The sequence below is a fragment of the Arvicanthis niloticus genome, chromosome 21 (genome assembly GCF_011762505.2).
Source record: "Arvicanthis niloticus isolate mArvNil1 chromosome 21, mArvNil1.pat.X, whole genome shotgun sequence".
NCBI lineage: Eukaryota > Metazoa > Chordata > Mammalia > Rodentia > Muridae > Arvicanthis > Arvicanthis niloticus.
This window is the reverse complement of record NC_047678.1, coordinates 5,422,637-5,446,657: the sequence shown is the minus strand read 5'-3', so window position 1 is coordinate 5,446,657 and position 24,021 is coordinate 5,422,637. Positions and strand designations below refer to the sequence as shown.

General features: G+C 40.1%; 1 protein-coding gene across 1 annotated transcript in view; it reads right to left on the bottom strand.

Annotated features, from left to right (window-relative positions):
• Positions 1 to 11,081: 11,081 nt before the first annotated feature.
• The window catches only part of Ttk (TTK protein kinase), a 38,830-nt gene continuing 25,890 nt past the window's right edge, over positions 11,082 to 24,021 (bottom strand). Inside the window, 11 exon segments of the mRNA XM_076917328.1 lie at positions 11,082 to 11,540; positions 13,247 to 13,344; positions 13,870 to 13,954; positions 14,319 to 14,495; positions 15,686 to 15,766; positions 17,185 to 17,309; positions 18,157 to 18,308; positions 18,434 to 18,461; positions 18,464 to 18,514; positions 18,517 to 18,563; positions 18,565 to 18,587. Of these exon segments, the coding sequence (XP_076773443.1) occupies positions 11,457 to 11,540; positions 13,247 to 13,344; positions 13,870 to 13,954; positions 14,319 to 14,495; positions 15,686 to 15,766; positions 17,185 to 17,309; positions 18,157 to 18,308; positions 18,434 to 18,461; positions 18,464 to 18,514; positions 18,517 to 18,563; positions 18,565 to 18,587 (951 nt within the window). The 3' untranslated portion in view covers positions 11,082 to 11,456.

Here is a 24,021-nt window from a genome sequence, read left to right as displayed (position 1 = left end):
TTAGGAAACAATGGAAACGTTGCTGTTGTTTCAAAAACAATGTAAAATAAAGCTTGAGAAAAGTTACCATTTCAAAAACAAAATAAATAAAGTTTGAGTGAGCACTTATGGTATTCGCCAAACCAGCAGGCTGATGGAAACACTGTTTATTGAAGAGGTCAGTACCAGGAGCTGCGGTGGGGCCTCTGGGCGGCCGTGCTTCCCACAAGTATATATATGATTGTCTTATTAAGCCAGTTTTGGGAACCCTGCTGCAGAATAGAAGAAAATAATTACATAGTGCAATACAAAGAGATTGATTGTCACAACCCCCCCCCCCACAAGCTTATCATGAACTAGAAACAAGAACAAGGGAGACCTGATGCTAGACACAATGGGCAGTGTTGCACCACACATTAGACCATGTGGACACACAAGCCCAGAATAGCTTCAGAGGGAGGAAGAAGCTCTGGGCTGGGCTGCTTAGGATGCACAGGATATGAGTAAGAATGGCAACCTCTGGGTTGGGGGTGACACGGAATGACTGACAGGAACCAAAGAGAAGAGAGGTCTGACTGGAGCCCAGACAATGCAGAAGAACAAGAGTCCATATGATGCAGAGGATATGGATTAAATTAGAGCTTAATGCTGTAGAGAAGAAGGAGGAGCTCTTCAGGTTGTTCTAGGCAGCTGATGAAACAACGCCTGTAGCAGGTGAATCTGCCCAGTGATTTCCCTCAGTGGCCCAGAGGTTCTTACTCAGAGGGTTTGTAAAAAATCCAATTGCTGGGCCCCACCTTCTGAATCTGAAAGTCAGAAGTCACGGGTAGAGCCGGAGAGGCTGTGTTCCCTAGCAAGTTTCCAGTGATCCTAAGGCTGGGTCATACTTGGAATAGCATCGTCGCACTTGACGGACTGATGATAACTATGAACTAGAACAAGGGTGATCGCCCAAAGAATGGAAGCAAAGGAACTAGTGGGTGGTTGGAATGCATGCGGGAAAAGCATGAAAATGGAGGGATATGCAAGACTTCAAATTTGTGGGTCCAAATAAGCAAGAATAAACGGGTAAATTCCATGAAGAGCTTTCTTTATTGCAGTGAAATCTCTGGTCAAACGGAATCCTTCCTGCTTGTTCTGTTCCTCCTGGTCATGTAAAATTCGGCAGCAGTGGCCAGCTACTGAGGACCTAGTGAGAGCAGAGGCTGGTGGGACCGCCAGAAGCAGGCCCTAGGCATTATGGGACAGATTGGGCAATTTGTGATTGGCAGTGTCGTCCAAGCTAACCTGACCCACTTACATGCTTGTCCCAGGCTGAGCTCTGTAGCATTGTTTCAGATCACCCATTTGCATCAACTGTACACCCAAACCAGAAATTCCTGTTCAGAACAAGAAAGACAGCTGTTGTCACTGCCACCTCACCCCCACCTGGGGGCTGGGAACTGTGAACCTTGACTCACTAAACCAGTGGCTCCCAAACTTGTGGGATGGGCAGCACCATCAGCTTCTCTTGAATTTACCACCAGGGGATGCCATCCCAGCCCTATTGTAAAGTTGGGTAACCCCAAGAAAGAGGAGGACTTCAGTCTAGGATGGAAGTATCACAGAACCCTTGGGGGTATTCCACTGGAGAGAGGAGCTAGTGAGCACCCCCCTTCCCTTGTTGGCAAGAGTAGAGGTCAGCCCCGCATGCTTCCCCTTGCAACCTCTCAGAACTACAGGCACACAGCTAGGCAGTTGTCTCTGTTTTAAGATCAGAAAGTTAGTTCTAGGACCACTGGACTGTAGCCTCAAACTAGTGTACGAAATTGTGCCCTCTCAAATCACAAGGAGAGGACAAAAACGTAAATACACACAGAAATACTTCACTCAGGCCTATGTGTCACACAGTGTTACCACAAAAAAAACAACCCCCAAGTTCTGCGTAGTATCCATTCTGTCAGTGAAGGACATTTCCAGAGAGTCTGTGAATATCTTACATTTCTAAGATTATAGTGTTATCGATTAGACCATTTCAAAAGAGAGGTACCCACAAAGATCCCCTCTTGGTCTAGCAAGTTAGAGACCATCCAGAAAGAGAGTCATCTACAAAGATGTCCCCTTAGTATAACATGTTAGAGATTATCCAGAAAGAGAGGCAGCCACAAAGATGCCCACTTAGTCTAGCATGTTAGAAGCCATCTAGAGAAAGTAGTACCCACAAAGATGCCTACTTAGTTGAGAATATTTGTAACAGTAACTTCTAATCTTCATATTAATTGTCATCTCTGGTGTTTACTGCCTCTGTTGACCTAGGCCTAACCCTGAAAGCTTCTAGCTTCCATACAATCATACAATTTAATCTAGGCCCAGAATGTTTTCAGCCTCCGAGACTTACTGCTGAACATGGTCACCCTTTCTAGTTCTTTCTGAGCTCTGACTGGCTGGTTCAACTCAGCTGTTCTGGCTCAAACTCCTCTCCAAGCTCACTGATTCTATCTAGGTTCTCTCAGTTTCTCTTGAATTGCTCTGCTTGGCTTCATACTAACTTTGGAAATATCTCCTAATCTTTGGGTCCTTCTCATTTTCTGGCTTGTTCTGTCTTTAACTTGTCTCAGTAAAACAATCCTGGTAGAACTGCCTCCTTATCCCCTTTCTTTCTCTCTGCACTGCTCTTCTAAGTAGCCTCTTTTCCCTCTCTTTTCATGAGACTTAGTCTATCAGTTCTGTCAAATCCGTCAAATCTTTCTCTGATCCATCACTTTGTCTACCACTCAATTAGACATCACTTTCAAATATGGTGCTTCCTTCTACAAACTAACTCCATTTTCATTCTTTGGGATTAAAGGTCTGTACTAAGGGCATGTCTGTATTCCAGCCAGAGGGATTAAAGGGCTGAGCCACATCACAACTATAAATAGTTTTTTTTTCTTTAATTTCTCCCAGTAAATAACGCAATCTTAGGCTTCACAGTGTAATCGAATATCCTGCAACACATGCTAAAGACCACCTAGAAAAAATGAAATCCATGAAGATGCCCTCTTAGTCTGGCATGTTACAGTCATATGGGTCCTCTGAGTGAAGTATACTTTGTTACTGATGCTAATACTCCTCTGTTAAAAAGTTATAACTCTTCCAAAAGAAAGAACTTCAAATTAAAATAGTATTAATCAAATAGCAACTATGTAGCAAGCATTCCAGTAGGCAGTGGGGCATAGAGCAGTGAACAACGTTAATTAAGAAGGTGCCTACTGACAGCTAGTCCTGCAGGAACTGGCAAGCAGTAAACAAACTGTTTATGGTTTATAGAGAATGTTGGAAAAATAAGTCTCAAAAAAAAAAAAAAAAAAAAAAAAAAAAAAAAAAAAAAACCCAGCAGAGCAAGGAAGTAGAGTATGACTGCATGATAAGAGGTAGAAAAGCCATAGCATTACCTCTGATAGTCAAGGATGGCCTCCATAAGAAGATTCTGAAGAAACACAAGGAGATATGAGAGCGAGCCCAGCCACTACTGGGCAAACGCAGCAGCCGCAGACAGCAGGGAGACCTAGCCTGCTGGAACTTTACTTGGTGGCACTGAGAGAGAACCAATGAGATCTAAGGGCATTTGAATGAATCCCTTGAGAAGCCTTAGAGAGCAGAGGGTCAGGAGTAGAAGCAAGAAAAGAAGTGGCTACAGTGACCCCACTGGCAAAGGTGGGGGTTCGGGAGCTTTCCTAGTAATAGATATGCCTTGAGAGTAAACGCACTGGAAAATTCTGGATCAATTAAATGAGATGCTACAACAGTAGCTCATGCCTGTAATCCAATGCTTGGAAGGCTGAGGCACAAGGATTGCTGAAAGTTCAAGGCCAGCCTGGGCTATAGTGTGAGCGCCTTAGACAGACAGACAGACAGACAGACAGACAGACAGGCAGGCAGACAGACAGACAGACAGACAGACAAGCAAACCTACCTGGGTATGATCTTAAAAACCATGAGGCAGGGTAAGAAAAAAAAAAGATAAAATGAATTTCAAATGAAAACTATAAAGACTGGTGTCTTAGTCAGGGTTTCTATTTCTGCACAAAACATCATGACCAAGAAGCAAGCTGGGGAGGAAAGGATTTATTCAGCTTACACTTCCATATTGCTGTTCATCACCAAAGGAAGTCAGGACTGGAACTCAAGCAGGTCAGGAAGCAGGAGCTGATGCAGAGGCCATGGAGGGATGTTACTTACTGGCTTGCTTCCCCTGGCTTGCTCAGCTTGCTTTCTCATAGAATCTAAGACTACCAGCCCAGGGATGGCACCACCCACAATGAGCCCTCCTGTAACGACCGAGCTGCCCTACGTTGGGTGGCCAAACTGTAACAGCCCGCTCTGTTCCGCAGGTCCGGGTTGAGAAAGAGAGAGAGAGAGAGAGAGAGAGAGAGAGAGAGAGAGAGAGAGAGGACACGAAGAATGGAGACAAGACAGAGGGTCTGATCAAGTCTCAAGTCTCATTTATTGTCTCTCTCTCTCCTTTATTGTCTCTCTCATTGTCTCCCGTATTCTCCCTTTTGAAGGGAAATCTGGGGTATTTATAGGCGTTTGCCATGTGCCTTGTAAGCTCATGAATATCACATGCCTTGTAGGTATGGATATGACGTAAGCCTTACAAGCTTGTGTAGCATGGATAGCATGTGAACCGCATGCCTTGCAGGCTTGGATACCACGTGCACCTTGCAGCTGGGGGCAGTAAACAGCAAAACAAGATATGTGGGATATCAGAGTGTGCTTCAGCTGTTGTAGGCTGTTGAAAAACAAGTCTCACGTCAGGGTATATGGCTTGAGATAGCTGCAAAGCTGATAGCCGCTTTCTGCTAAAAGTCGGCTCCCAACACCCTCCCCCCTTGATCACTAATTGAGAAAATGCCTTACAGCTGGACCTCATGGAGGCATTTCCTCAACTGAAGCTCCCTTCTCTGTGATAACTCCAGCTTGTGTCAAGTTGGCACACAAAGCCAGCCGATACAACTGGCATTGTTGGATGCCAAACAGAAAATTAGTATGTATGGATTCACTAAAGAAATGATGGAATCATTAAAGAAATGATGTCCTCATCTGATGACAAAGCAAGAAACCATTTTTAAAAGAACATAAGTTTTACTAATGAAAAGGTTTAAAGAGACAGTGGCTAAAAGTATCCAAAATCAAAACTATATGTAACACACAGGTGTACATAATAATATATTTCACACACGATGACAAGGTTGGGGAGGGGAGTGATGTAGTCAGTGGCTAGAATGTTTGGCCAGCACTCACAAAACCCTGGGTTCAATTCCCACCTCCCTATGAACAGAGGCCTGTTGGATACTGTGGTGTATGCCTATAATCCCGGTACTCAGGAGGGGAAAACAGGAGGATCACTTCTCTACATAATGGTTCAGGACAAGCCTGGGCTACATGAGACCTAGTACAAAAACAAACAAAAATTATTCCATGCTAAAGAAATGAGCTATGAAGCCATGGAAAGACACAGGAACCGTGGAAATATATTGGTAAGTAAAAGAAACTATATTGAAAGTCTGCATTGAGAATGGTACTGATTATTTAATACTCCGTAAAAAGTAAAGAAATGGTGAGTGGTTGTTGCAGGTGGAGGGTGGGCAGCTGCCAGGGGGAGGGTGGGGAGGAGGAGTAAAGCTCTCTACTCCTTAAAAGTCTTTATTCTTAGCCTGCAGTCTTAGATCACTGTGATCAGTCTGTTCAATGTCATCAGTGAGTCTGAAACCCTGTATTTACAATAGACTAAGTTTGTTTGCCCTTAAAGTGAAGAGCAGCCTGGCAATATCTTCACATGGATATAAAATATTAAATCTGTTACGATTTTTATGTATTTAAAATATTGGGGTTGGGTGGAATGAGACGGTTTATTCTGTAGCCCAGGCTGGCTTCAAACTCATGGCAATCTTCTTGCCTCAGTGCCTTCAATGGGGAGATTCCAGGCGTGTGCCACCATGACAAGTTGTCTTCTAGCCTGGGCAGTGGTGGTGCATGCTTTTAATCCCAGCACTTGGGAGGCTATCAGAGTGGATTTCTGAGTTCGAGTCCAGCCTGGTCTACAGAGTGAGTTCCAGGACAGTCAGGGCTATAAAGAGAAACCCTGTCTTGAAAAAAAAAAAAAAAAAAACCAAAAAAAAAAAAAAAAAAAAAACAAAACAAACAAAAAATAAAAAAACAAAGTTTCACCAAACATGGATGCAACTGCCACTTAATCTTCTTAAATTTCATTGGGCATTACAGTTATTTATTTATTTGAATTCCAAAGATAAAAAGACACTCTTGAGAGTGAAATTCTATTTAAAACTGGTTTTAGAAAAATGCATTTCTCCTCCTTCTACATCAATATTTTGAATTTAATTTCTTTCTTTCAACTAAACCTTGGGTTATCCTGAGAGCCAACTAGAATCTCTGCCCTCCAAACCACATCAGAAAGCACAGCTGGTCTGATATGGCTACTCTCGGAACTCTGAAGGATCACCAGTAACAGCCCCAGAGAGGGCACTCAGCCTTCAGTGTCCACGCAACATTCCAAATGCCCCTGCTCCTGGAATTCCCCATCAGCATTTGGACTTCGTAAATGCTTCCCCTAGCCTGGCCTGAACGCAGAACACAGTTGAGATGCTCAACCTCTTTCTCAGGTAGCCCAGGAAGGAGCCTCTATTAAAACGACTGCAGCTCCAGATATCACGAGTACTTGAAAACAAGTTCCCTGCACAATTTGACAGTGAGGTTGAGCACTGGTGAGCTATTTCAGGATGAAGAGGTTTGAACAAGCAGGCCGAACACTTGGAATATTCTGGGTTTCTGACAATATTTTTTAAGAGCTTGAACACATCTGAAGCTGCTGAGTGACTATCAAACAGGAACAAACCTTAAGTACTAATTAGCTATATCTGTAAAATTCTCCTCCTCCTCCTTCCTCTTTCTCTGGTGGTTTGAATAAAAATGGCCCCCATAGGCTCATAAATTTGAATGGTTAGCCATAAAGGAGTGGTACTCGTTGAAAGAGATTAGAAGGTGTGGCCTTGTTAGAGGAAGTGTGTCACTGGGAGTAAACATTGGGGTTTTAAAAGCTCAAGCCAGTCCTAGTTTCTCTTCTTCTGCTGCCCGCAGATATGGATGTAGAAGCCTCAGTTACTTATCCAGCACCATGGCTACCTCATAGAGCCATGCTGTTAATAGTCGAAACCTCTGAAACTGTAAACAAGCTCCAACTAAATGTTTTCTTTTGGAGTTGCCATGGTCATGGTATCTCTTCACAGCAATAGTGCACCAGGACTCTTCTCTTTCTGAGTGAGACTCACTGGTGATGAGGACAGGGAGTGGCTGGAAGACCAGATCACATAGGGGGTTGGGCCCGACATGAACCTACTGTGGCTGGTTTTGAAAACAATCACACCTTGAGCATAAACTAAGGGGTAAAAAGTAGACTGGGGTAGAGCGATGATTAAGCAGCTGTCAATAGCTCCAGGCAAATGAGGTTGGCAGCACTGCAGTGGCAAGCAGCAGTCAGACTGTAGATGTATTTAGGAAAACAGGCAAACATTTCTGGATGAACTAGATGAAAGAAAAGGGATTAAGGATAACCAAAGAGTTCAGAGCTGAGTGTTGTGGTTTGCATATGAAACTTCCCCCCACCCCCCACAGGCTTATGTGTTTGAACTTGATCACTAGGCAAGAGATGCTGTTATGGCAAGATACGGAACCTTTGAAACTGGGGCATGATGGTTATGGGAAGGCAAACTTTTGAGGGTTATAGTCCAGCCCCGCTTCCAACCCAAGCTTTGCGATTGCTGTCCACTAAGACATGAGTCAGGAGTGCTTGAACACTCACACTGCCATACACCCAGACATGTCCACGCTTCCCCACCATGATGAAACTGTTCTACTCTTCCCAACTGTGAGCCAAAGTAAACATTTATATTGCTTCTATGAGGCATTTGTGTCACAGCATAAAAAAATGAAAGTAAAATTAGTCATCAGCGAGATGGTTTAAGAATTCCAAGGGCGCAGGTGGTTTGGTTGTTGTTTAGGTATTTTTGAGATGATTCCATGGAGGCCAGGCTAGAACTTTTGACCTTCTTGTCTCTTCCTCTCATTCTAAGTGTATGGCACATGACCGGCCTTAGAAAGCAGATTTTAACAAGAGGCCATTACTTTGCATTTTGGGTTGAAGATGTCTATATTACATATCAGGTAAGAGACATGTGACTGTTGTAGAGCTGGACCCAAGAGTTGAGTCTACTTGTATACAGCCTGGAATGATGAACATTAAATATATGCCGTTAAAATACGAGAGGAAGTTTAGCCCAACGGAACTGCCTTGGTGATGGATGTGCCCCTTCTCAGTAAACAGAGACTTCGGGGAACCTGGACTCTGCTTTGGGCTTCCCTGCTTTACTTCACCCCCCCTATTCTGAGTATTGTGACCCAGCCTTTAATAGACGCTTTGTTTCAGGACTTTTACCTGCAACTCTCACCTACTTAAAGACAGAGGAAGACCAAAACCGCAAATTAATTAAACAACCAACCACATTAGTGCACTACAGTGCAACCTCATAGCCTTTTGTTCTGACCTGGCCACTATGTCCATCAGCAGCAGATTTATTGAGAGGGAAAGGTCAGAGCTCTCCCAGCACTGTGAACGGGCCTGGGAGAAGCCTAGTCAATGCAGCATTTAGGATCAAGGGGCTTATGTAAGAACAAGACTATACCCTAGTGCTGAAGGGAAATGAGGCCTCTGTCTTGCAACTTGGATTCTCAAAAAAGGAAACTCTGGAACCCCACATCTAGCTTTGGACTCATACAGGAAAAATGGTTGCCTCATAAATACAAGCGTTTTTCTGTCATTCTAATTACTTGTTGGATATGAGGTGGTAGGAATTAAGACAGGGACTCAGGAGAGTGATAGGACCGATTGTCCTGATTTCCTAAGCTATCAAGTTCCCACCCGTTGGTGATAGCTCAGCCCACAAGCTTGGCGCGAGTAATTATAGCTAAGTCCCTTTCGTGGCACTCACCTGGCCACATTCTAAAAACCATCGAATAAATAGCATTCTAGTAAGTCAAAGTAGGTTCAGAGAAATTAACATTCAGAACGCCGTATCAGGACGATCCCTTTGTTCATGCCAGGTAAGTAGAGATATTAAACGGCCAAGACATTTTCTAATCAGACACCAGCTTACATCACTGAAAATTCAGTGTGCATGAGAATCAGTTAACAGAACAGGCTGTCCATCTGTCAGAGTGTGGACAGAGCACTTGACACTGTCAACTCAAACCAGTTAACATCACAAAATGCTGGGGAATGTGTGCACCCAGGTCAGCAAAGGACACAGTTGCTGTTCCAGGCTGGGGTTCAGAATCAAATTATCCATCCTGGGCCCACAGGTGCTACTGCCAGGTGTTAATGCCTTTTCCGAGATTATTTCACAACTCGTAACATGACAAGTATTTTAAAAAGTTACAAGTGCAGTTATTTCAAGACCACGTTTAAAAATTAGCAGCACTTAACAAAGAGTCTATAAAGGATAATTTTTTAACTTCTAAGTCAGGTTTTTAACCTATGAGTGAGTTACTAGTTATTTGTTACATCCGAAGCTCAAACCCTGAAACGTAATGTGGATAAAAATGGCTGAGTTGAGAAAACAAGCCACACAACATGAGGACGACTTGAGAAAGACATGTCGGACTGTCACTCCAAATACGGAGCCCTGGACAGACATCCCACCAAAGATGGAAATGAGGACGCACAGCAACCCAGCACTAAGGAAGTGCTGATCAAAGGGGATACCCCATATTCATGACAACGACCAGACCCCACATCTGGAGCCACACAAACGCTCATCCAGTGCCACAAGCTTCTGATGCTCACGAATCTAAATGGCATCTGCCCACGAAAAGTAGATGAAAACTGACATCATATGAAAACCTGCACAGAAATGTGTATAGCAGCTTCATTCACAGTTGTCAAGACTTCAGAGCAACCGAGATGGCTTTCAGCAGAATGGATGCTCTGTGTGGGAAAAAGAAAGCTACTGCCAAAAGGCACAGAGAAAGAAAGTCCACCTGAAAGGCTATTATGGTTGCATCTCACTTGTACTACAGCTAGGAAAAGAACAGGACATAGAGAAGAGCAGGGTCTCCCCAGAGTAAGGGACAAGTTCCTTCCATAAGATAAATACCTGCATTAGACACGTCAAAGCCCACATAGTATATGTGCCCAACAGTATGAATTCGCTGTGTAAGCTCACGGATTGTAACAGAAGGTACCACTGTGCTGTGGGATGTTGATGATGGCAATGACAAAGGTGACGGCAGCTGCCTGTGGTATCAGGTAAAGGACACAGAAGCTCTGTATTTTCTGCTCAGTTTTGTTGTGGACCTGAATTGCTCTGAAAAACGGTAATCTATTTCTATACGACCATTTTAGAAACTAATAACTGTGTTAATGAAAGGTGAAGTTGCGTATATTTGAAAATATTTGAGAATAGTATTTCAAATTCTGGTTTGGGAATAGTTGTACATATACACTGTGATTTTTATAAGGTTCTGGTTTTGATCCCCAACATAAAGTGTGTGTGTGGGGTGGGGGTAGGGGAAAGGTAAAAAGAGGAAGACAGGATCATACACTGAGGCCACATTTATAATAATCCATTACCAAAAAGCACTCAATAATGGCATGCCTTAACAGTAAAAATTGTATTACAAACTCCAGCATGATATTTAAAACACCAAATCCCACATGTACTATGAAGAGTCAAAGGCAGAACTGAAAAAGCCACTTGCATAATGAATACTATAGACAGTGTCATGGCTGTAGACAATTGGGACATTTATTTACAATTGGGGAAGGCGATGGTGGTGGCAAGACAGTGTTTGTGTAGACCAGGCTGGCCTCAAAATTACAGAGATCCACCTGCCTCTGCCTCCCGAGTACTGGGAGCCTGTTTACAGTCTGAAATCCTTTGAAAATCTAATTGTTAAACTTTATTTACTAAGGTCTATTCTTAATCCAGTTTTTCTAAGAATTCTAAGAATTTTTCTGTCATGCCAATAACAAATTTGATTGAAGAAAACAACTGTACAACTCTGGAAACTGTGGCAAAGCTTTATTTACAGAGATCTCAACATTCCAGCTATTCATCCACCGCTTCAAATGTGAAACGTTAGCAGACAGATTAGATATACAGAAAAGCATAAAACAAAAGCACAACCCTATAATTTAATATACACAGTGCTATGAGTAGTTAACTTTACAACTTTCTTTTGAGGATAATCTACTGAAGTTTTTTTTTTCCTTAACTGATAAAATCCAGGTGATGTTGTCTCTAGATTTCCTCAGAGACTCGAGAGTACAGCAGACAATCAGTTTAGTGTTATGGTTTGTGCGCAGCTGTGTAGATTTCCTCAGAGACTCAAGTGTACAGCAGACCATCAGTTCAGCATTATGGTTTGTGCGCAGCTGTGCATCACTTGCTTTCTCTCTTTTTGTCAAAAATCTTGGATGATAAAGAATCTTGACTTTCGCCACAATTATAACGTTCATACAAAGTCTGAAATTAAAAACACAAATTTGTTTTTCAATTTTTTAGTTCAATGTATTATTAGATTAGTAAAGACAATGATATATTCTAAATATAAAGAAATGCAGCTCAACTTTTCCACAAGAGAATTATAAGACAGTATAATCAGCATATATGTAAACCTTTAAGACCACTGCAAGTCCGCTTATTTTTCCTTAAAATAACTTACTAGAAAATTCCTATATATGTCAACTACTCATGAGGAAACAATATATAATCTCAGAAGCTATTTACACTAATGAACAGAAGACATTAAAATTACTATGTAAATAAGTCTACTGATATTCCCTTATCCTTTAGTACCTCTGAAGGGATGGCTAGCAGAATGCCTACCTGATAGATGCTCCAGTCCCCTACAGAATGTGCATACTATTTGCATATATGTATATACATCTTACTGAATATTTTAATTCATACTTAAAATAACTAATACAATGTAAATGATATGATTGTTTTACTACATTTTTATGGAATAATAACAAGAAAGTAGGTATATATCCAGTACACATAAATTATTCAGAATGTTTCTGATTTACAGTTGATTGACTCCAAATATGGAATCCATAGATACAGGGGGCAAATGAATTACTGAAAGCTCTGTATTAAAAAGAGACCGAAGGCTAAGTCAATATCTAGCTTATGAAGGTAACAGATATTTTTGCCATCAAATAAGAAAATCTCAGCAATGGGGTGATTAATTCACCTTAATTTTATTTAAGAGAACATTTTGAATAATATACTCCATATAAAATATGGAGACATGAAAAGTAATGATTATAAAGGCATTTTGTCTAACTTAAACAACTGATTTGTGCAACTTAAAGCTACCGATTCAGCTATCAGCACCTGAGGAAAAAAGTCTAAGATTTTATGAATAAAAGTAGTACAGGAAATATAGAATAAATTTATTCCAGCATCAGCCCACATCAGCAATAAAGGTCAGTTGACCCTTATCCAGGGAACAGAGAGTTGCTAGCTCAAACTTCCATACTTTTACGCTATCATAACTCAAATATCTAATTTGTAATTTCTTGGTAGCTAACCTAGTTGATAAGCAACCATAGGAATTAGAAATTACAAAGTACTTGACAATGAGATCCAAACATCTTTGTGGACCCGAGTGTGGTGTCACACACTTTAGTTCCAGCACTAGAAGGACAGAGGCAAGCGGAGTCAAGGCAAGCCAAGTCTGCACTCTAAGTTCCAGGCTAGCCAGGCTGTACAGTGAAACACTGTCTCAAAACAAAACAACCAAGCCTCACATCATGTCACAGTGACAGTGGAGACAGAAAGTGCCAGGAAGCTGGCCAGTGTGAGATGCACACTGAGAAATATGCCAGTTGCTAGAGAAGGTACCGCATGTGACAAATCCTGTCATTTCCTGAAGGCTGTGTTAAGAACTGACTAGAAGAAACGATTTCTACAGCTGTGCTAAGAATGTTGTCCAGACAGTTTAAAAGATTAATCTTATTTATTCTAGCTGAAAGCCTAAGAAAAATCATAACACAAATCAGAAAGGTGGACACTTGTAAAAAACACTGAGTTAAGTAATGGCAGAACTGTGCTTTATGACAGATGTGAGCAGGAGGCCAGTTTCCCTGTTGGCTACATGTTTCTTTACGGCCTAAGTTACTGTATTACATTAAAACAGCTGGAATTAATGTAGATGCACTTACTTTCGCAGTTTTCAAGATGGAGTTAGGAGAATTCAGACCCACAAGTTGACCCAACACATATTTCATCTCATTAGTGGTTTCCCTAGCCAGTTGGCTGCCTATAAAAGAAATATAAAGAATAAAATGCTGTATTAATAAGAGTAATATAAATTCATAATTAAAAAAAAAAAAAACAAAACACATTCTGGCCAGGCACATGCCTGTAATTTCAGCCCTCAGGAGGCTGAGGTAGGTATTGGTCTGAGTTTGAAGCAAGATCCTGTCTCAAAAAATTAAAACAAACAAATAAAAAAAAAAACCCAAAAACCACATTCTGGAGGTGGGGAAGGGATCATGAATTCAAGGTCAGCCTAAGCTGTAATAGTAAGATTCTGTCCCCCCAAAAGCAATAGCAACAAAAATATACACACTGTACACTAACTGGCATTCTTGTAATCTATTACAATCTCCTATGTACAATAGGTAATATTAAATAACAAAGTTAAAGAGGTAATGTTATTAACTTTATTATTTAGCTACAGGCTATGAGAGAGTGGCAAATTTAGGTTTTGGTTTTCTATAGTTAACACACTATTCATTCATGCTGGTAACCTAGGAAACAGTAACCTTTAAGGGAGCAGTACCTGGATGGGGCTGAATCTGGACATATGGATGCGCCAGAAGCTCAGGGATAGATATCCTCTCTTTAGGGTTCCTTACTAAACAGCACTAAAAGCAACCGAACAAAGACAAAACAAAGAGTAAGTTTTTACACATGATGCTGACAAAGGCTTTCCAGATGACATCATACAACAGACCCTACTCCAGACATCCTGCTCACACAACAGTAGCAAGTTTTCTTCAAGTCATCTTTTAGAAATTCCCAAGTGTCCATTAAATTAAAAAACAAAACAAAACAAAAACCTTTTCACAATAAGCAGGCTTTAAAAATAACTTTTATCAGCAAGTCCTTTCACTAGACCAGTTACATTCAGGATATTTAAATAATTCCAAACACCTCAACTACTTCTTTCAAACAAACATGAAATTATACGGCATTTATTTTTCTGTATCTACACACTGTTAGTGTTACCTTCAGCACATCTCGGAGATCTTTTTCCGAAATCTCAGGAAATTCAATTTCATGACTAGGGTCAATTATGGCATGTAGTTTAGACACCTGATTAATGATATGTTGAAATGGTGTTTTCCCATAAGTCATATAGTACAAAATGCACCCCAAGGACCAAACATCACTTCTGGGACTTATCTAAGTAGGAAAAGAAAAGTTGCTTTAATTTAATACAAAGGGTAACATAAAAATATATGCCTATAATCCTAATTATACAATAATAATTAAAACCTCAATGGATATAAAAGTATAAGATTATGCTTACATGACAAAACATCTTTTCCCAATTTTCATTACATTTGATCCCTTTATAGAGAACTTTAAACCCTTGAAAACCTCAAATTATTTTATAAGAAATAAAGTATTAAATTCTTGGTATCTGTGAAAACTCAATACTAAAAAAAAAACAATATGAATTTAAATTTACTTGTTTGTCCCAGAATGATTAGGTTGTAACACCTTTGTATCTGAATTCATAATATGTCTATGTTTTTAAAGGTTGCTTAAACTGTACAACCCTAATCTCTAGAGTAAAAATTATAGCACCAGAACCGCTTGCCTAGAACACACTGAACCCCAAGGCAAAAATAAAATATGGTATATTGTTATGAGTAGTAAATGGAATTAGACATAGATAACCAAAGAAAAGAGTTTATTTTTCTTTTCAGGTTATTTATTTTTTATTTGTGTGTGTGTGTGTGTGTGTGTGTGTGTGTGTGTGTGTGTGTGTACAGCCCAGGTCCTCTGTAACAGCAGCAAACAGTGTCAGCTGCTGAGGCAGAAGCGTTTCTGAGTAAGCACCAACAAAAGATCATTCATTCTCCTGAGCCCAGGACTGTTAAATGTTCACTGGGTTAAAATCACATCAGGAATAATCACAGCAACAGGAAACCAGAGAATGAAAAACAAACAAAAATATATTTTCCACAAAGAGTAAATCTAAACCAACTGTCATAGAAAGTCAGTGAAGAAAAAGTAGGGGTTAGAAAAAGAAACAGACACATAAAAACCTGACATTTAATTTTTTTTTTAAACAAAAGAACAAACTACTACTCAATATTAGGAAAAGAGAGCAAAACAAGACAGAAGAGAAAATTATTTGTACTGTGATAAACAATGTTACCAACTAAGAAAAAGAGTAAACTACAAAAAAAAAAAAAAAAAAAAAAAAAACGGGAAAAGGAAGGTGAGCAGCACTCACACTGAGACTAAAATAACAACCATGCACACGTAAAATAATAATTAAAAAAAAAGGTAGAAGAATTGTGAACTGGACCCATGACAATTCACAGGAGCTCAGGGTGCCGGGTGAGCACTCTGTCCAGTACCTTGGTCTTGATTTTCCCATTTTCTCTTGAAGATGACATGTCTCTGATTGCTTCTGGGGCCATGTAGTTTACTGTGCCAACCTATTTGCAAATCACAAGAAATCAATAAGAACAGCTTTCTAGATTTGTAAATATATAAATGTCAGATTTCTGGAAACTTGGGTAACTAATGATTTAAATGACAGATGTGACAAATTCAAATAACTGCCAACAATATAAGAATGTCTATAATATCACATCACAACTCCAATCAAATGAGTGAGTTGAGAATGACCTGGCTCCTTTTGGAGCACCGTGCTTTGTAACTGTGTGGGAGAGCTAGTATTAGCTGCCTTTACAACTGTCTAGGCTAATTCTGAACTCTGAGGGATTTGACCATCATTCACTTTCATGGTCAAATAAATTCAACATATTCTCTCTTCAATAAACCAAGCAACAAATTAATACATGAGTAAAAGGAACCAGCCAGCTTCATCTCCCAATATTCTCTGGCCCCACGTGCAGACTGAGGTGGGTTGGAAAACTAAATCACATGAGTTTCTCCAGCTGGAGATGGAAATAGTACAGCAAAATCCTTTAGTTCTAAGATAACAAAATGTCTGCATGCTAAGACCTTGCCATAGGTAACTTTAGGCTTATCTACACACACTGTTCACCTGTACTTTTGAAACAAAAAATAATGAATGGCTGTCAAAAAGAATGACTTTAAGTGCATGGTATCTCCTGATTAGGAGCAGCTGAGATCACCTTTCAGCTGTTTTCATCTCACTACTTCATGATATTCATCACTGCAAATCTCACTACAAAACACAATGGGGCTGCAGAGCTTGCTGCACACACAATCTGACTCTGGTTCTCAGGGCTCACAGTAGGAGAGAATTGGTTTACCAAAGCCATCCCCTCACCTCCACAATGGCATGCTTGCATCTGGAAACACACACCCCCTACACAATAAGTAAAACATTTCTTTTTTAACATGGCTGAGTGGAACGCTTCAGTATTCCCAGTAAGGCTCTCTTAAAACTTTCCCCCAAATTTAAGCAGTAAGAAAAAGAAACAGGACAATGGAAAACATGAAGGTGCAATTCCTCTCTGCTGTGCCTGAACTACGAGAAAATCATTCAAAATTCATAAATATGCTCATCTGACCTTGAACTGCTTTAATAAATCAAACTGACCATGGCATGGTCTTTTATAAACATAGCTTCTATTCTTAAAAAGACTTCAAATTTTTGGAAGAACATGGTTGGTAAAAATACAATATTGGCAAAATAGTTAACAGATAAAAAGGAACTAAACCTTGTAGTAACCAGCCATCATTAAAAAGTCTACCCGAAGCCTGGTGTTGGGGCTGGCATCTGTAACCCCACACCTGGGATGCACAGGCAGCAGGGTCAGAAGTTGAAGGTCATGGGTTGGAGCAAAGTCAAGATCATTCTAGGTTATGTGAAACCCTGGTTCAAAACACTAAAATACAACCAAGACAGCAAAAGTCCTACCTGAGAATCTTTAACAATGCTTGTTGTATCTGGCTGCATTTGGTTTGCAATCCCAAAATCAATTAGCTTTAGCATTCCATCAACTATTAGAAAGTTAGCAGGCTTCAGATCACTATGAACAATGCCTTCAAAATAAAATCCATTATGTTAGATGAAGAAAAACATTCTCTTGACAGAAAAAAAAAAGCATTTCATAATCTCTAAGTCAAGCTTATCCTTTCAATTAGTCAACACATTAATATTCAGTTATTATACATTCTACACCTTCTTAGCAAATGCTGTGGGCCAGGTACCACTTTATAGCAATGCAGAATAAATAAGTACCATCTTCATCATCATTTTAAGGGAGAGGACACTCAATGAAATTTGAGTTGAAGTAAACTGTTCAGGATTAAGGCCTAGCCTGTCAGTGTGTGCTGCACACTGCCATGCTCAGCCTAGGAGAGCAACACAAAGCACTGTAAGACAGTTAAGACTGCAAGGCCTCCCATACTCCCAACGAATCCTATCCTCTGACCAGTTACTGCTTATAAAGGGAGAAGCAGAAGAAACACATTAGATTGAACATGTCTGTTTTAAAGACAAGGTAAAGGCAGAGAAAAGCCTGGTAGGAACAAGAATGAACCAGGAGCTAACAGTGAAACACAAAAAACAAGAACAGACCAACTCTCACACAAGGCACAAAGGAGAAAATCCTTTGGAGACTGAAAGAAACACCATCCTCCTTCTATTTTTAGGATACCCAAATCCTCAGGACTTGAAGATAACAATCACCAGTTAACATCGAGGAGGATGAGGTTACACTGTACATGTGTGGATCTAAGTGTGTGTTCTATATCCTGTGTATAACCAGTCTTAAGAAATGGGTTTGTGCCTTCACCTTTAAATGAACTTCCAGTTAAGGGTATGTTTCTAAAATGGCACAATTAACGGCTATTTTAACTTTACATATATGAAGAGACTTGAAAATACCATGTTGATGGATTGTGTGTACTGCCTCCAACATGTTTTTCCAGTAGCTCTTGCGTTCCCACGGATTGATGGATTTTTTCTTTTTAAGCCAACTATTAAGGTCAATGTTTCCACATTCCATTACCATGTAGATGTACCGTTCCGTGATTTCACTGAAATTAAAGATGAACAGACACAATAAAACAATAAATGCCCACATTATATCATTAAGTATGTACTCTGCCTAAGAATTATGTCAAAAACAAACTTTTATTTTAAAGGAAAAATAAATTCATACTAATCATAGAGGCGGATAATTCTATCACGTGTTGTTGTAGTTTGTTCAAATAAGCTATCTCATTGCGGTAGCTGTCAAATAGTGGCTATCGGCATCTTCTAGTTTCAGTTATTTGATAGCGAGTATCTGTTCTTTCATTCAATACCTGAAAACACTACATAGAAAGTTAGAGAAAGAGCTTAGAACACGTCTCCCCCATTTAACACTAACAGTCTCAGACTGAGAAAATTCTGAAACATGAACAATTGGAGGTTCTGGAGCTATTTTGAGTGTAGAAGTATAAACATACACACATACATACACACACACACACACACACACACACACACACACACAAATACATGTGATAATGAGAAGTGTCCATTTCCAGCCCCTATGTCAGTAGACATTCAAGTAATTCAAAGGTACAAACCCCTAAAGTTTCTACATCAGTATATAAGAAAGCAACTTAAATTTTGTTGTTATATTCACAAGATTCTAGGGATGTCTTATCCAGGGAGACAACATTGAGGAAAAGACATTCAAAAATGATAAGGATGACTAAGGATAACACTTCACTCCTTAGACAATGGTTCCTTTGCTTATAATTGTGCCTACTATCAATCAGTTCATTTCTTTGATAGAGAATAATTTTAAAATTACAGTAGCTGTAGGCCACCATCACATTTCAGTTAGGTTGGCAGGAGGGATAATGTTCCTTCCTATGAATCAATTTCTAAAAACACCACTAAGGCACGTAACATTCTGAAAGAGGCCCCCACAGGAGTTTACAGCTTCCAGCACATCCATCACGCAGTGCCTATACCATGTATTCACTTGTACCCTTTGACACTTCCCTCCCTGAACCCCTCCTGTTGTCTTCTTTCCATAAGACATCTTGTCTTTCCTATCACTCTTGTTCAGTCACTCTTACCCCCACCTTCTTCCTTATGCTCACAACTGAACATTTAATAAAGGGAACATGAAGAGGAAAATATTTATTGAAAGACGTGCTCCATGTGGTAATATACACTCCTACTTATTTTGTTTTATTGTGTATGGTTTTGATGTTAGGGATTAAAGCCAGGGCCCAGCACCAAAGCCTCAGCAGCAGCCTATACAGGCTATGTATGTAGCCCGGGCAAATCACACTGCCTCGGCCTACCAGGTGCAGAATTATATAGATGGATGTTATAATGCTTTCCTTATTTGCAATAGGTTAATAAAATAGCCGGAAACAAGTCTAGTTACTGTTAGCTTGGCTTAGAGAAGTACAGTAAAACTTCCAATTATCTCTGCTTCATAGCATAAAACAGCCTAACAGCCAAGGAGGAAAACTCAGCAGAGGAATAAATGTCCTATTCAGTTTTAGTCACAGAGTTCCTATCACAGTCAAACATCACATCTTGATATTAAGTCCAGGGTGGGGCACAAACAACAAGTAAGCTACTCACAGAATGTGGATAATAGGGAAGCCACGGCTAGGCATGGCTGCACACACCTTTAATCTCAGCACTCAGGAGGGAGGCAGAAGCAGAATGATCTCCGTGAGTTTGAGGCTAGCCTTCAAGAGAGAGCGGAGAGAGAGAAGAAACTACAGTGAAGATAAAAGAACAGAGATCTCTGGTGACTGGAAGGTGGGATCTGCAGTTTTTGAGTGTGTTGGCCAAGAGGACACTTTAGCAAAGATATCTGAAAAGAGATGGGACGGTGATACACCCTGTAATCCCAGAATTAGGAGGCTGAGGCAGGGGAACTGCTGCAAATTCAAGGCCAGCTGGGTTATAAAGCAAGACACTATGGGGGAAGGAGGGAAGGAGTGAAGAGGGAGAAAAGACAGAAGTACAATGACTGAGTGAGCTTACTATTTATTGTAATAAACCAAGTGAGATAACAGCTGCTTCAGACAAAATGACAACACTAATAAAAAAATAGACTTTGAAACTGCTCAGAAGGTAATAACAGCAAGTCTTCTGACTGCCCAAATGTGTGTATGAGAATAAGAGTAGTCAACAGGTTTTTAGCCAAGTAACTGTTAAGAATGAAGTTGCTATTTACTGCAACCGGAGACTAGAGAGCATGTGTTTACACATTGTGTCTGACATACCTGGTTACCAACAAGATGCTGAGCAGTCAAGTTGGAAAGTTAGTCTGGAAATCAGAGGGCTGAACTGGAAATACAAGTTTGGAAACTAACCATTTAACAGCATTTACTCCAATACACTGGAAGACAACAGCAAGGGAAGGCTTGAGTTAGAGGTGAAATCCTGAGTGATACACTGAGGCAGTGTATCTGAGGTTCAGGGACACCAGGAAGACTGAAAAAGTCTCCGTGTGAGAGAATAAAGGCAAGTGTGCATGTATCTGTGTATGGTCATCAATGAGAACGACAGTAAAACAAGCGAACTGTCTACTAAGAAACCTAGTGAAAGCACAGAACCACATTTAACAAAACTTAGGAAGCCTGAAGGACCCGGAGGGTAGCTCTGTGGGTTAGCAACGCAGGCAGAAGAGACTGGAGTGGGGTGAGACAGCTCTCACAGAGCCATCCTCCTCAGTCAAGGAATAAGAACTGGGCTCAGGGCTACAAGCGGTCCCAGAGGAAAACAATTCATAGCTCTACTTTTAAAATGAATTATGTACAGATAAAAGACTCAAACAAACATGTGCATGACTAAGGAACTCAATCTAAGACCCCAACAAGACAATCTCCAAAGTGAACAAAATAGTTAACTGGAGGAGAAAGTGAAGAACATGGAGGAAAAAAATTACCATGTGAATTGAAACACTGAAAAGAAACCAAACAAATGCTGGGAATGAATGGTCAATCAAATTAAAAAGTATGCCAAAAAGCATCATTACTAAACAAAATTAGGCAGAAGAACAAATTTTAGGGATGGAAGACAAAGCTAAGACCATACATACATACACTCAACATATATAAAGAAAATACATTTAATGCACACAGGCAATACTCCTAAAAATTCTGGGATACATTCAAGAAGCCAAACCTGAAAACTCACAGAGTAGGGAAAAAAAAAGATCTGTGATAAATTGGACAAATAAAATGATAGCAGAAAGTGTCCCAAGGCTGGAGAAAACAGTAGATATCCAAATAGAAGAGGTACAGAGAGTGTCATAGTCAAGCCTAGGATCATGAAAATGGACACACCACCAAAATTAACTTACAGATATCCATCAAAATCCCAAGAACATTCTTCACAGTACTAGGAAATACTGTACAAGGAAATACACAGTACTAGGAAACACAAAACAAACAAACAAACAAACTCTATAGGAATTCATGTGGAATAACAAAGCAGTCCTAAGGAATAAAGAATACATTTGGAGATATTACAGTATTTGAGTTTACATTAGTCAAACTGTACGCAAATTGATAATGACAGCCAGGTACTGACATAAAAACAGACAGACCAAAGGAATAGAACAGAAGACCTAGAAACAAACCAACAAAACCAGTGCCATATAGTATCTGACAGATACTATATATCATGTAGCACAAAGGAAGAACAACCCACCTAACAGATGGCAATGGTGAGTCTTTCCTTCATCCTGTACAAAAGTCAATTCTAAGTGGAACAAAGACCTTAATTTAAAACCTAAAACATTGAATTTGCAAGAAGAAAGAAGGGAATATACTTAAAGGAAGAGGTACAGGCAAGCACTTTCTGAGCCAAAGCATAGGAAACAGTCCCACGAATCAGCACTGGGACTATATGAAATTAAAAGGTTGTTGAAAAGCAAAGGAAACTATAAACAGACAACCTATAGAATGAGAGGAAAATCTTAGTTACCTATACTTCAAAGGGGGGACTCATAGAACTACAGAGAAATGCAAAATAAAATAAGACAAAACTTCTACTTGGCAAAGAGGCTAACGAAACACAGTTCTCAACAGAAGAAACAGGGTTGCCGGGCTCAGCATGGAACGCTGCTCTTCCAGAGGACTCGAGTTTGACTCCTAGCACCCACATGTTGGTTAACAACTCTCTGTAACTCTAGTTTCCGAGGATCTAACACCCTCTTCTGGCCTCCACAGGTCCCTATACTTGGCAGGCAGAGTCAGACAGGCAGGCCAAAGCTCATTATGTGTAAACATAAAAATAAAGAAAAAAATTACAAGAAACACAAATGGCCAAAGGCTATTTTTAGGTGTGCCCCAGGAAATATATAAACTATTCTGAGAGACTGCCTCAACCAGTCAGAAAAAAATATCAAAAATTGGACAACTGCTGGTGAGGATATGGTGAAAGACGAACCATTATCCACTGCTGCTGCTGTAAACTGGGACAGACTTTATGAAATTCAGAATGGAGGTTTCCCAAGATGGCCCAGCTCTATCATTCATAGGCAAATACCCAAAGGATCATCCTACAACACAGACACGTGGGCACCCACATTTATACCGTTCTATTCACAACAAGAAATGAAACCTAGCCTAAATGTTCCTCAACAGATGAATGGCCAATGAAAACATGTATCTATAATGAGATTTTATTCAGTTATAGAGAAAATGAAGTCTGTAGGATAAGGATGGAAATGGGATGCCATAATGGTATCCTATATTTAACATCATGCACCTAAAAAAAAAATACCTTAAAAATAATCACTCAAAAAATTTAGAAAATAATCTAATTCAGAAGTCCATGTTACTAGAACATTTATTAAATGGAAAACCTTGAATAAAACAAGGTGACTACTGAAAATTCTTACTGAATGACCTTAAGCAGCCTCAGATCATGCTATGGTCCTCAATTCCCACGTTTTCAGTTTCTCTTGTGATAATACAGTGGTGTGGTGCACTGCAGACGACATGTGAAACATGACCAGAAGGAATTTGAAAGCAGGACACTTGAGAAACGCATGAGGCTGCGATCCGGTATTGGTATATAAGAAAGTTAGTTATTTTAGGGGACGTGAGGGGAGGATATGAGGGCAGCTTTTCTAGCTCCAGGGCAACATGGGCTTCTAGAAGATAAAAAGAGCCCCCATACTTTTAAAAGACAGGATGTTTTTCATTTAGATGATCTTACCTTACTTGAACCTCCAACTGCCTATCTGTTTTTAATATAGAAGAAAAGTTCTTCCATTAACCGAAATGCACTCATTTATTTGATGGTGCTCCTGAAATCTAAACAATTAGATATGTAAATATAAGTTCAAAGAACATGTCTCAACAAACTAGTTTGCATTATGGTATAGTGAAATCCCCCAATTTTGGCTAGCTGGGCTACAAAGCCTCAAACAAAACAAGACTACAACGAAAACATAAAGAGGGAATAAGAGAATCGTGTTAATTAAATTCAGAGACAAACTTCTAAAGGTCTCCTGTTATAACTGATTTCTACTTAATCTGGTGGACAAACTCAGGAGCTACCCATTTCATCTGTCTTTCCTAGCGCTCTTCCTTGCATCTCTTTACTTCACACCACATGTCTGCATCATTTTCTTAACCCCACCCCATTAACATTATATAAAAGACTATGTGCCAAGGCACAGTGAGCTCTGGTCAATTAGACAATGCACATTTCATCAATGCCTCCCTCTCTTCTGTCCCAGTGAAGCTCACTGTCCCCAGCAATCTATCA